Consider the following 13,073-nt stretch of genomic DNA (forward strand, 5'->3'; position numbering starts at 1 on the left):
AACAAAACAAAAAAACCCACAACCATATGTCGTCAAATAGGCCTGTACTCCGAAGTTGGTGTGGAAGAGTCTAATAGATTCCTATTTACCCATACACAATAAAACTATAATTATTGGCAGATGAATTAATGAAAGATATTATGAATCAGGATGAAAATATTTTAAAACTCAGGGTTTGCCAGAACCTGTCATTGTATGCAATTCTCTCCGTCTGTCTGTCTCTTCTCTCTTCTCTCTCTCTCACACACACTTTTCTAGTATGAACTTACAAAAACTGGATGGCGGTGGACTCACAGACGTTACCTTCTAGACACAATAAGCAGAGCTGCTCTCAGTCAAGGGACTTAACAAGGAAGCCAGGAACAGACACGGGGAGAAAACGCTAGAAAAACAGGGCCAAAAATGTGGCCGAACAACTCAATTGTGTCACAAAGGTGGGGGAAACCCCCTCAGGAACCCTGGCTGCCTACAATCCGCTATCATCAAGCAAGTTTAACTTCTCCTCCTGGAAAATCTAGGCCCCCAGCCTCTCTTCCCTCATTCCCGGCCTAGCGACCCCAGTCAGCCGCCTGGCTGATGAGCTAGATTTTCCAGCTCTCTCCCACCCACCCCCACCAGCCCCCTGCTGGGCTCGCTGGCGTAAGCTGCAGCCTCGCTTGCTTGGGCTGCTGGAGCCAGACACTCGCGTCCTTGTTCCAGGCGCACAGCCGGCCGCCGGGGTCTCCTCTCTGACAAGAGGCTTTGCCCATTGCTTTGCATGAATGAGACTGCGCTAGAGGACCGCTCTGTCGCTGCTATTCTTTCAAAGGAGCTTGTCCTGGCGTCTTGCGCCCGTACTCTCTACATCACCTTTCCCCTGCTCATCTTGGCCTCCAGTGGTTTCCCTGAACCCTGATTTGGGTACATGGAAACAGAGCATCCAAGGAGCCAAAACTTGTCTGGTGTCACGTGCTCAGACCGGCACACCCAGAGCCCAAACCCCAGGCATACGGGAGCTTTCTGTGCTGACTCTGCAAATAAAATTTTTTAAAAATGGGGGAGCACTCTGCATATGTTCAAAGCAACTCCACTCTTCGGCGTTTTCCTCTCACATTAGGTCAGAACAAACACTCAGGATGTCAACATCACAGCACTTACTTCTAAATGAGGCGCAGCACAATTTAAGTAACCTGAGTTCAGGTTCTGGTCGGTGCCTGGCTGAGAGACCCTATGTATGATGTCTTGAGCAGGCCTGGGACAAATATGCGGCATCCTTGGGTAATAACCAAAGCCCTAGTGGCCTGGCAAAGACCACTAATGACCCTTGTACCCTGAGTGGCTGGGTCTATAAGCTGCCATTGACATTTCCTACAAGGCTCCTGATATAGCATCCCTCCCACATGGTGCCCTTCACATGCAGAGCAAAGGGTGGTCTCTGAATGACCAAAAAAGCAGGTGCAGCCCACTGAGCATTGTGGGAAATCAAAATGGCAGCTTCCAGGACCTCCATCAAGAGTCACAGGGAGCCAATGAGAGTGCCCACTACCACTGATGCCCAAGGGAGACCTACCAACGTAGGAGAGAATAACCCACCGGGAGAGGCACTCCTGACAGCCCCCTCAGACCTGGAGCCAGCCACAGCCTTGGCGTTCCAAGGCAGAAGAAAAGCAGGATATAAACACACAAATCAACCTGGTCTTTGATCTGCCTCCGCTCTGATCTGTCAGTTGCTAGGAATTCAATTATTTCAGGAAGGGTGGGTGCAACTGAGAGAGCTCGGTGCAACAGGAAAGGTGGGCAAGGGCTGTCAGTTGGGCACCTTGCTCTCCGATGTAGAGATAGGCAGGAAAGTGAGGGGGGACAGAAGAGAGAGAAAGAAAAAGAGAGAAAAGTCTGTGTGGTGCTACAGTGGGGGAGGGAAAGCAGTTCCACATATTCCCACAAAGAGCAAAGGGTGGTAGGTGACGCCCTTTGGCTGCCAACCAAGGCAGGTGCAGCCTGCTGAGTGTACCTGTGCCTGGCAACCACCTGCTGAAGCTGCCGCACCCCTGCCCAAGAACCCAGGAGCACTAATGCGCTGGCACCAGAGAAAAACCATACATCCCAGGTTGCTCCTTTTTTCCTTTCCCTTTTAACGCCGAGGCTGCCTCTCTCCTCCTTCTAGAGAACCCTGAAGTCCTTATACCTTATTTCTCCATGTTTGGTACATTCTACAAGGCATAAACAAGCTCATTCCTGTTTACTTTGAATTAATTTTGAACCAACAGTGGTGCCATATTCTAAACACTGACATAAATTAAAACGCCCTGGGTGATCACTCCTCTTCTAAGCTAACCAGATCTTTCTCTCTCTCTTACTCTTACACTGCCATTTTTCCTTAAACATGCTATCCCCAGACTAAAGTAACCAGCCCCACTGCCCCTTTGCAAAATAACCAGAGGACTTCTGGCTCGACTGACCCCTTTACTGAAACATACACTTTGGGAACCCCAGAGCTTTGGCTGTTTTATAGGCCCGTTTACCAATAAGGCGTGGAAACAATTATCTGCACAGGCCCAGCCCTCGAAGTACCACACCTACTGTCTACAGAGGGAAAGGCAACCATGGCACTAGGCCCGACTCTATGCCCAAAGAACCCAGGAGTCCGGGCTCACTGTTCCACTGCTCTAAACCACTAAGCTGCAGTCCTTGCCTAAAAGGAACCCAGGAGTCCTGGCCCCAGCCCTCGCCTGCCCCGGGCAACTTTTTCTTTTCTCTTCATTTCTGGCAGAACATCGCCCCGGCTTTCCAGCACATCCCGTGCTGTCTGTCTCCCACCAGGCCCCACTCCCACCCCACCAGAGGGGATTGGACAACACCCGAACCAGGCAAGTCTGAGGCAAGAGCAGCGTCAAGCAACATCAAGTCCTGCCAAACAGTGCCCAGCCAAGTGGCACTAACGAGCCAGCTGCGCCCTCGTTAGCTAATTAATTTGCTGAGCAATCCCAGGGTGAGGCCATTAGGGTGGTGGCAAACAATTGCCTCAGGCCCCTCGGGGCCTTGACAGAGCAAAAAGATTCCTATGACAGTCTCTGGTCCTAGAAACTCCCAGGCTCCAAACCCCCCAAAAGAAGAAGCCGGTCAAAGAGGGGAGGGAGAGAGAAGTTTGGAACTTACTGAGGCATTTTTCTTTCAAGCTCCAGCACACAAGCTATAATTGTCTCTCCCCGCCCCCCGCCCCCCTTAGTGGAGCTCTTGTGCTTTTTAGAAGTTGCCTGAGACAGACAGAAATTAACCAGGTTTTCCCCAACATGGGGAAAATGTCGTTTGATGAATTTGAAGGCCAGGGAAGAAGAAAAGAGGTTGGAGCCTTATTGTGGAACAGAACTCAAACTAGGGAGTAGTAGGGGATGTTAGGGTTGCCCAAAGGCCCCGAAGAAACAAAGCACACACCCAGCCAGTTCCTTAACAGAGGTGTGCAATGCACAAATCAACAGGTGGAACTTTTCAAGGCAAAGAGCTGGACTTTGCTGCCTTCACATTATCCTGATGGTAAAAGGACAACTGCAGAGACCCCGTTCTGGAGTTGGCAAGTGAGATCTGGGAACCTGAACACACGAGGTTTTCTGGGAAGGAAGCGGGATCTGGCAGAGAAGGCTCAGGAGGTCTTGCTGTGACCCCTACATGCCTGGATTCTCGAGAGAGCCAAATGTAGCTATGATCATCACAAGACTCATCTTAAATAGTAGGTGAATCATTTATTTATTTCATGCTACACCTCATGGATTGCAGCAAGCAGATTGTTTATTTAAAACCCATGTGAGGGAACACATTTGCAAGTGAGCTAATACAACATCTTTCCCAGGAAGGGGACGCAATCTTTGGTGAAGGGAGGTGTAGAGGAAAGGAGTCGCAACGATCGAAGGGTGTTTCTGCGCCCTGAGTCCCAGGGATGTGCCAGAAAGAATGGGACAGTAAAAGAAGCCTCCACTGGGATGGGGGAACTGGGGGAACACACAGTGGGCTGAAACAAGGAAAGGGAATGACCCAAAATTTGTGTTGTGTTTTTTTTTGGGGGGGGGAATTGGTCAAAGGAGGTAAAGTTCCTCCCTTCCTTCTGCTTTATGGAGGTTGCCCTGTCAATGCCCCCTGGCGCTTGCCTGTTGGTTTGAGATTGGCAGCACCCGCAATGGAATCGCAAGAATGCCCTTGAAAACCCACAGCCCAGCTGGTATTGGCAAGCACGGCAACCTGAAGAGCAGGGACAACTTCGAGCCCTCGCCTTTCCGGCACCAAACGGACAATGAGAGAAATGCTGATGGGCGGGCACTGTGGGTTAGGAGAGGCAGAGAGAGAGAGAGACGGGGAGAGAGAGAGAGATGCATGGAAGAAATATAAAGAGACATTTGGGTTAGACATTTGCACCATACTGAAAAATCTCAGGGCGGAGGGGGACATGCAGGGCTTTTAGGCCCTGTGGGTTTTTGATCTGGCCCGGATATTCCAAAAGGAAGCCGCACTGAGTGGCACCATGCCCAGAGGTAATTGGTTCCAAATGCGTCTCCCTCTGGGGCGCGGCATGGCTAAAGAGGCAGAAAACGCAGATCTGTGCAGAGGTGCCAGTTGAAGTATCTCATCTTCAAAGCTGGTTGAAGATGAGAAGCGAGAAGGGAGTGGTTGATGCCTACTGCTCCAGGAGGGAGAGGCTGGGAGCCAGGATTCCTGGGCACTCGAGGCCGGAAGGGCTCCTCCTGAGACAGAGATGGAGGGCAGGGGAGGAATCCTGGGCAGAGAGCGGAGAAAGGGAAACGGGCTTGAGTGGGTTAAGAGCGGGAAGCAGCATCCCGTGGGATGAAATCGTCCTATAATTGTTAGTTAAGATAGCCACAGGAGTTTGTTTTGCTTGGGATGACCGGAATATTTTTGGTGTGGCTGCCTCCCCAATTTCGGAGGCTCCTTAAACCCCCAGAAGGCGGTGCCTGACTTGCACGCTCTGCTTGATTCTCAGCCACCCGCTCGAACCTATTTGTGTTGGGAGTCATCACCTTCTGCTTCTCACCTGTCAAACTTTCTTGTTGTGGCATCAACCCAAAAAGCAAAGGCAGCAGTGATGGGAACTATCTGCCCACCTCCTCCTAGCACAACATCATAGCCCGCCCCCCCATCTCCCAAGAAACCAAGGAGGCTGTTTCCCATTACCAGCGTTGACTAGTGGGGAACCCTCTACAATTTCAAGACACTTCAAACACAAACACACAAACACACACACACAGGCCTTACTTGTTTTGTGTTCAGCAAACAAAGTTGACCAGCGTTTGGCCAAAGGCAAGCCAAGTGAACGATTTCCATCTGACATGCAGTGTTAGAAACACAGATATATAATCTTATTGCCAAATGGCACCTTAAACCTAGGTTACAGTTGCTGCAATGGAATGTCTAGGTGCCATTTTTTGCAAATAATAATAATTTCATTTCTATACCACTTTATATTGTTAAATCTCCAAGTGGTTTACAACACATTAAAATATTGTATAAAACAATCGAGAATAAAACAAGTTCAAGCTTCAAGGAAAACATTTCAGATCCTTCTCTAAGTGACATTTTGCTTTCCCCAACCACTAACTTGGCACCGAGAGATGCCCACATGGTCACAATTGGACCTGCGTCAGTCGTAAAACGCACCTGGCTAATTTCTAACACCGTCCACATAATGCAGCGGAATAACCGACCAACAAACCAAGCAACAAAAAAATAAATTGCTTTTATTTGTTCACTACATTTGTAGCCCTCCTTTTCTCCAAGGAGCTCAAGGTGGCATACATGATTCTCCGCCTCTCTGCGACCAGCCTGAGGTCAGCTAGTGAGATTGATGGTTGGGGTGTGTGGGTAGGGGGATTTGAACCTCTCAAGTCTTAGTCCAAAACTCTAACCAGTATACCACATACCACACTGACTCTCATAGTCAAGCAAGAGCCACGGACAAAAGTATGCCACACCTATCTCCGTGGTTTTAGCTTTTCAAGGCTACCAAAAGGAGGCGGGAAGATGCGTCTATGGAGAGCTGTCTCAGCACTGCTTACGCTCCCTCTCCATCTGCCCTCTGCCACAGGGATCCCAGGCTCTTTGAGGCAACACAAACTCAGCAGCACAGCCGTAGTCACCGCAACTGCTCTCGGGGCCCAAGGGAAACAGTGACAGCAAACAAAGCAAATCCTTCTTGTACTTGGCTGAGTCCTAGCAGATATTCCTGCCACGGTATCTCTTGGTGTGGAAGGGAGAGGAACACAGGGACCAATTCCTCACTGCAGCTTCTGTTGAACCTGCAAGCTGATCCCTCCTCTCTCTGCTTTTTAACTTAGAAGACCAAGAGCAGAGAGACAAGAGACATACCATGGCACTTTCAGGCTGCACAACGGTGGCTGCACCCCAAAGCTCCATGACTGCTTTAGGGATTATGGGCACGGAGGGAGGGAGAGTAGGCCTTGAAAGCAGCCATGTTACCCCCAGTGCTGTGTTTCTGAGGTAAAATACTATGGCAGCTGCCTCTGCAGGGAGGGGAAGAGGAACAGCTGGTCAGAACAGGAAGTGGGGGCCATCCATTCAATAATTATCTGTAAAACCGACATACTTGGTTCAAATACATACATTTACCTACACCCTTCAGGGAGCACATCTCAAAGTTGCTCTGTTTAACTGAATATATTGAGATTGCAGGGTGGTTTATGTAAAACCTAAACCAGGGGTGGAGGGACGCGGGTGGCGCTGTGGGTAAAACCTCAGTGCCTAGGACTTGCTGATCGTAAGGTTGGCGGTTCGAATCCCTGTGGTGGGGTGAGCTCCCGTCTTTCGGTCCCAGCTCCTGCCCACCTAGCAGTTCGAAAGCACCCCTAAGTGCAAGTAGATAAATAGGTACCGCTTTATAGCGGGAAGGTAAACGGCATTTCCGTGTGCGGCGCTGGTGCTGGCTTGCCAGAGCAGCTTCGTCACGCTAACCACGTGACCCGGAAGTGTCATCGGACAGTGCTGGCTCCCGGCCTCTTAAGTGAGTTGAGCGCACAACCCTAGAGTCGGACACGACTGGCCCGTATGGGCAGGGGTACCTTTACCTTTACTAAACCAGGGGTAGGGAATCTGTGGGCCTCCCGCTGTTGTTGGACTCCCACCTCCCATCAGGCCTGGCCAGCATGGCTAATGGTCAGGGATGATGGGAGTTTAAGAGTCCAACATCTGAAGGGCCACAGGACCCCCGTCCCTCCGCTGCAAGGTCAATGAACACTATATAAATGCCATTTCACTCCACGTCCAGGTAGCCTCATGACATTTCAAGTGTATAAAGGTTTTTTTAAAAAAAAAAAGGTAAATGACCCCTGGACAGTTAAGTCCAATCAAAGGCGACTTTGGGGTGCGGTGCTCATCTCGCTTCAGGCAGAGGGAGCTGGCGTTTGACCACAGACAGCTTTCTGGGTCATGTGGCCAGCATGACTAAACCGCTTCTGGAGCAACGGGACACCGTGACAAAAGCCAAAGCGCATGTAAACACCGTTTACCTTCCCACCGCAGCGGTACCTATTTATCTATTTGCACTGGTGTGCTTCTGAACTGCCAGGTTGGCAGAAGCTGGGAAAGAGCAACGGGAGCTCACCGCATCGGGCGGATTCGAACCACCGACCTTCCGATCAGCAAGACCTAGAAGAGGCTCAGTGGTTTAGACCACTGCGCCACCCGCGTCCCCATCTGATCAGGCTCCATCTGGTCTATTCATTTTAAACGGTATTATACCACTTTAAACAGTCATCGATTCCCTAAAAGAATCCTGAGAACTGTAGCTTGCTAAGAGGCACTGAGTTGTTAGGAGATCCCCATCCCCTCCAGGGAGCTACAATTCCCAGAGTTCCCTGGGAAGAGGGATTGAGCGTTAAAAGACTCTGAGAACTGTGGTTCTGTGAGTGGAATGGGGTCTCCTAACAACTCTCAGCAGCCTTGACAAATTACCCAGGATTCTTTAGGGGAGCATGACTGCTTAAAGTGGTATAATACCGCCTTAAATGTGTAGTGCAGATGGGTCACCAGTTCCCCTTCTAGGACTCCATATATGGGCCCCTGGGGAATTCTGTGCCCTTTTCCTTATGGGGTACAGCAGCAGCCCCTTCTTCACCCACCAAATTTCCAAAATGAACCTCAATTCATTATTTGGCTAGCCAAGATTTAAAGGCAGGAGGAATCTGGGAGTCAGGGTAGTTGGCTTTCTTGAGGGAAGGCTATAAGAGATGTCAGGAGAGCAGCATCCTGGATTCCCCCAGAGGAGGCGTGAGGAGCCTTTGCCCCTCTGAGATGCGGCTAACTTACAACTCCCATCAGCCCTGCAAGTGTCACCAGTAGCTAGGGATGATGGGAGTTGTAGTTCAGTAGCAACTGAAAGGCTGCAGGGTCCCCATACCTGTCCAAGAGGCAAGTAAGGAAAGGAACACAGAAGACTTTGTAGAAATTAGTCCTGAGCTATGTGACAGGAAAGATGGCACCAGATGCATCAGAGCTGTCTGCCTTGCTGATGCGTCCAATATATCCGGAGGGCACCAGGTTGGGGAAGCCTGCATCAGAGCAAGAGGACAGGGAGAAAGGACTCTCCTGGATTCATCTGGAAACAGGATGGGGAGCTATGTGGGTTCTAGCCAAGTGGCTGGGAGCCAGGACTCCCAAGAACCCCGGGCCTCTCTGGAGTGACGGCCACTATCTTTATAACTATCACAGTCACAGAGTGAAATAACAAACCCAACTTGAATGTGTGTCATTCCCCACATATGTGTGGCGTGTGTGCCACTTTTGCGTCTTCCTACCTAACCCCCCCCCTCTACCCCTTTCTGCAGAGCTCACGACACGCCTGCTAATTGTTTTGCCGGCCGGCTCATATGACTCCCAACGTATCCAGACCCTTCTGCCAAAATCCCTGTTCCAAGTTTAGGACTGAGCTGGAAGGGTTGGGAGGTGGGGGGCAGGGAGCAGGCTGCCTCCATGGTGTAAAGGCGCCCGTTGCAGCTATAAATACCAGGTTGCCGACAACATAACTGTTTGGTGCTCAAGTCCAGAGGAGACACGACTGTGTGGGGAGGGCAAAGGATTTTAACCAGATCTCTCTCAGTTCTAGCCCCAGCTCAACATGAAACCAGGATTACTTGGAATTAACTTCTTTTTTAAAATAAAAAAAGGAAAAACTCCTCTTTGATTTGTGTAATGTCTAGCATTACGTACAGCACCACAACCACCCCTGCAGCCCTCTCTCCTTCAAGAATTTGGAATGAAATGCTCACCGTCCGGCCCACTGCTGAACATCCCAACATCAATTACCATTTGTCTCCTCAAACTACTACTCCTCTTCTACCACCTTCCCCATAAAAAAGTCTGCCTTAAATCTCTGGCCACAGTTCACAGAAATATGAAAAACACATGTGACATCAAGGATCAGGAAATAAACCCACCGCCACCACCATTTCCACTGGCCCGCTTCAGCTGAAAATATTCACCTCTCCAGGGTTATGAAATCAGACAGACAGCCTCTTTGGACACAAAGCACTTCCTGGCTGCTAACTAATGGCCAGCAAATGCCTTTTGAGCGACGCATCCCACATTTTGTTGAGTGGCAGGCATGATAAAAGAAAGATGGCTCTTAAGACTCAAATATATTAACTTTCTGTACTAAACCACAACCTAACAGGCATCCTCAACTTTTCATTAGTTCAGTAAGTCTGCCTTTCCCACTTGCATGTCTCAGTTTTAAGAACAGATGAATGTAACTTTATGAAAGGCCTGGTGGGTGGGTGTTGAGGGGCATATAATCCAGAAACCAAATCATCTGTCAAAAGAAACCCTTCAGACATTTACAGGGAGTGAGGGACACTAGAACACACACAGCCCTCATTCACACACTACACTAAGCCAAACCATGGTTTAGGGCAAATGATCAAGTGTACAAGATTTTGAAAGAGGAGGTCGTACCCACTATGGTTTATTGTGTTGCCTAAGTCCAGGCTTCTGGTTTAACTCTCCTAGGCAAACCATTGGCTGTAGACTTTAGGACAAACCTTGGTTATTGCTTATGGTTTGCCTGGAACAGCTAAACCATGAGGCTGGACCTGAATGACATACTGAGCTAAATCATGCCTTGGCTTAGCACAGCAGCGAAACCACAGTGGAGGAACAAAGTGGGCAAGTATCTCCTCTCCAGGCTCTTGCAAGATTTGATCACACACACACCAAGCTATTATTTAGCTTAGTGTTACATGCAAACTGGGCCAATGGAAGGGTTGCAACTATTTTGCCAATTCATTTAATGAATTAGGTTCTAGTCCACAAAAGCTTATGCCACACCAAAAAAAAATCATTAGCCACATGACTCTTTGCTGTTTTCATTACAACAGACTAACACAGCCACACACACCCCTCTGGAATTCACCCTTCTGTTGACACAGCAAGTTCCAAATGCTAAGCATTCCTCAGATTTGCAGATCAAATCTGAGCATTTTAGTGGACTTTTAGATAAAACTCTGTAATTGGCTTGATTAAATTCAGATGGCTCTTTCAGCTGTCTTGAATTAGAGGTTAGACACATGCAAAGGAAAATCACCCAAAAAAACCCACCACAAAACAAAACCCCAAACTACAAATACCTCACTTTTTCAGCATGAAAACACTCCGCTGCATTCCTGAAATGCTTTATATTATTTTGGGCATAATACTCAGAAATTCCAGCACCTTTATCCCAATGTGCAATGAATGCAGGCATCCAATCATGCCTTCGGTTCACTGGGTGACACATTCAGCCGCTGAAACCACCCAATGGTCTCCCCGCTACTAGAGCATGGCAGATATAGAGAAATGTAGAGGCCACACAGAATCACATTATCCTTGAGAATTCCACTTCTTGCAGAGAACTCTTTGCAGTGGGAAGCCTGCATTGCCAAGCCACCTTGGGAGACGGGAGACAGGCCTAGTCTTGCCAGTAAATCCAGGTGTACGAGGGTTACAACCTGCACCCATATTCCACATCCTTCTGCAGTGCCATCTTCCATTGTCATTCCAAACCTCTTCAGATTAAGTCCCCTTTACAACCCCCCATTTCTCTTTACATTAATGGTTCTGTTTCCACTCACCAAGCCTCGGCAAAAACACCTTACCAGAGGCCTTTGCAGTACAGTGCTGTAGGTATTTTTCCTTGGCAGGAATAGTTGCCTCCATCCCATTTACATCCTCAGTAGGTTTGGGGTGAGTTTTTTTATTTAACGCTACCGGGTCACAGGCTCAAAGGCAAGAAAGGACTGCATATTCATACCTGAGCAAAGCCCAGAATAGGGTGTAGGCGGGAATGGAGGAGGGAGAGAGCATCAGAAGGAACCCTGCAGAAATTCAGCAGCTGACATTCTCTGGCTGGCCACCAATGAAGGGCTAGATGGATGGAGGGACGGGCAGGCAGGCAGGCAGATGGAGTCATGTATAAGAGAGACACAGGGAAGGGAATGAAGAGAACAGATTGAGGGATGGAAAGCCACGCATCGCTCTCGCGCTGGACACATAGAAAGGAAGCAACACCGGTGCACAGATCCGCAGAGAAAACATGATCAGAAGCAGCAGAAGCCGAGGCAGAAAGATCGGGGGGTGGGCGGGGGCGGGGGAAACTTGATTTATCATCTGGGGATGAGCAGAAGACACATCTAAACAAATCCCCACCCCCCTCCCCATCATGCAATGTCATTTTCTGTCATTTAAGCAGGATCACCCCACAAAGGATCAACCCCTCTAAGGAACCCGATCAACAATTTAGAGCACGCTACTATGATTAAGGCAAAAAATGCATAGGCACGCGGACCCCCTTGCCCTTCCCACTCCCCAGACCTTGGCAGAGCCCCTTGCCAGCCGCCGTCAATGAGACAGAGAGACTCGACCAAGGAGAGAAGGGCAGCGCAGAGGAAGAAGAGGGCCCTGGACAAGGCTGCACTGTACCTTAGCAGATAGGAGCGAGAGAGAGATGTTGACACCTCCAAGGCCCAACCGCAACTGAGCAGCCACGGGCGGGTGGGCGGAGTCCCGGCGCCGTGGCCACGCCCATCGCGGCCAATCGCAAAAAAGAGGGAGTGGCAGCGGGGCCGCTGGTGGTGGCGGGGAGGGGGGGAATCTGACAGCGAGACAAAGATAGGCTGAAAGGGGGCAGCGACACACCCCCTTTTGGGTGGGGGAATGGAATGAGTGACGGGGGAATCCACCAACCAGAGGCAGGAGAGCGGCTGGGCCCTCTTGGGCGCTGAATGGGTTTCTTTGTGTGTGAACAGATCGTGAGAGGGGCGGGGGGCGAGGAAGAAGGATGAATGGGGTCTATTGTCTGCTGGGAGGGGGATTGGGATTACGTCAGAAGCTAGGACCCCCCAGCCTTCCCCCCAAACCTCTCCCCCCCCAAGGGTCACGCATTTTCTCCTCTGCAGTTCCTCTCCTTCACCCGCAAAACTAGGGACTCCCAAACTCTGTACTCAGAAAACTTGCGCTGCCAAATAATAAATTAGTGATAATGCTTAAGGGCTTCCTGTAAGTGTCTCTCTGCAGAAGGGGTGCCCGATGCATGTCTGGATGGATTTAATATTGTGTGAGTGCTTATGTATGTATGCATGTATATCGTTTTAATTCTATCAACGTTTAAGGGAACAAAATCTCTGCAAATTGTCCAAATTAAGATGAACGTGGAAAAACCGGTCGTCTGGAAATTACCACAGCCCAGTATCCCATGAAGTGATGATACTTAAAGAATGGTGTGCAACTGCCTTTTTTCATAGTTGCTTGCTTGATTTCTGTTACAATTTCACATGTTTTACAAAATTATAGGCTGATCCTGGTGTTTCAGTATAAATGTGACAAAGAACAGTAGTTCCACGAATAGTTTGCGTTTACAGAAACTTTCCCTGACATTGCTGAAACGTTTAAAGGATTAAAGTTAATTTCGCTGTCTGACAGTTAACAGTGAACTAACTTGTTTCTGCGCTTAGCACAATTATCTTAGCTGATGATGATTAAAGTAGGCTGTGTTGTTTTTCTTTTTGGTCCTCATAATTACTGTGCTAAATAATAAATATATAATA

General features: G+C 49.2%; 1 protein-coding gene across 11 annotated transcripts in view; it reads right to left on the reverse strand.

Moving 5' to 3' along the window:
- Window positions 1-12,021, reverse strand: part of LOC128401025 (myosin-10-like) — a 60,344-nt gene extending 48,323 nt beyond the window's left edge. For 6 of the 11 annotated variants that reach the window (XM_053363861.1, XM_053363859.1, XM_053363863.1 and 3 more), the window contains exon 1: window positions 11,127-11,202. In XM_053363861.1, coding sequence (XP_053219836.1) covers window positions 11,127-11,187 — 61 coding nt within the window. In that variant the 5' untranslated portion in view covers window positions 11,188-11,202. Of the gene's footprint in view, window positions 1-11,126; window positions 11,205-11,281; window positions 11,395-11,841; window positions 11,862-11,949 lie in introns of those variants that run through there. The other 5 variants (XM_053363855.1, XM_053363854.1, XM_053363856.1 and 2 more) reach the window with 5 other exon arrangements.
- Between the last annotated feature and the right edge of the window lie 1,052 nt (window positions 12,022-13,073).

The sequence above is a fragment of the Podarcis raffonei genome, chromosome 13 (genome assembly GCF_027172205.1).
Source record: "Podarcis raffonei isolate rPodRaf1 chromosome 13, rPodRaf1.pri, whole genome shotgun sequence".
Classification (NCBI taxonomy): domain Eukaryota; kingdom Metazoa; phylum Chordata; class Lepidosauria; order Squamata; family Lacertidae; genus Podarcis; species Podarcis raffonei.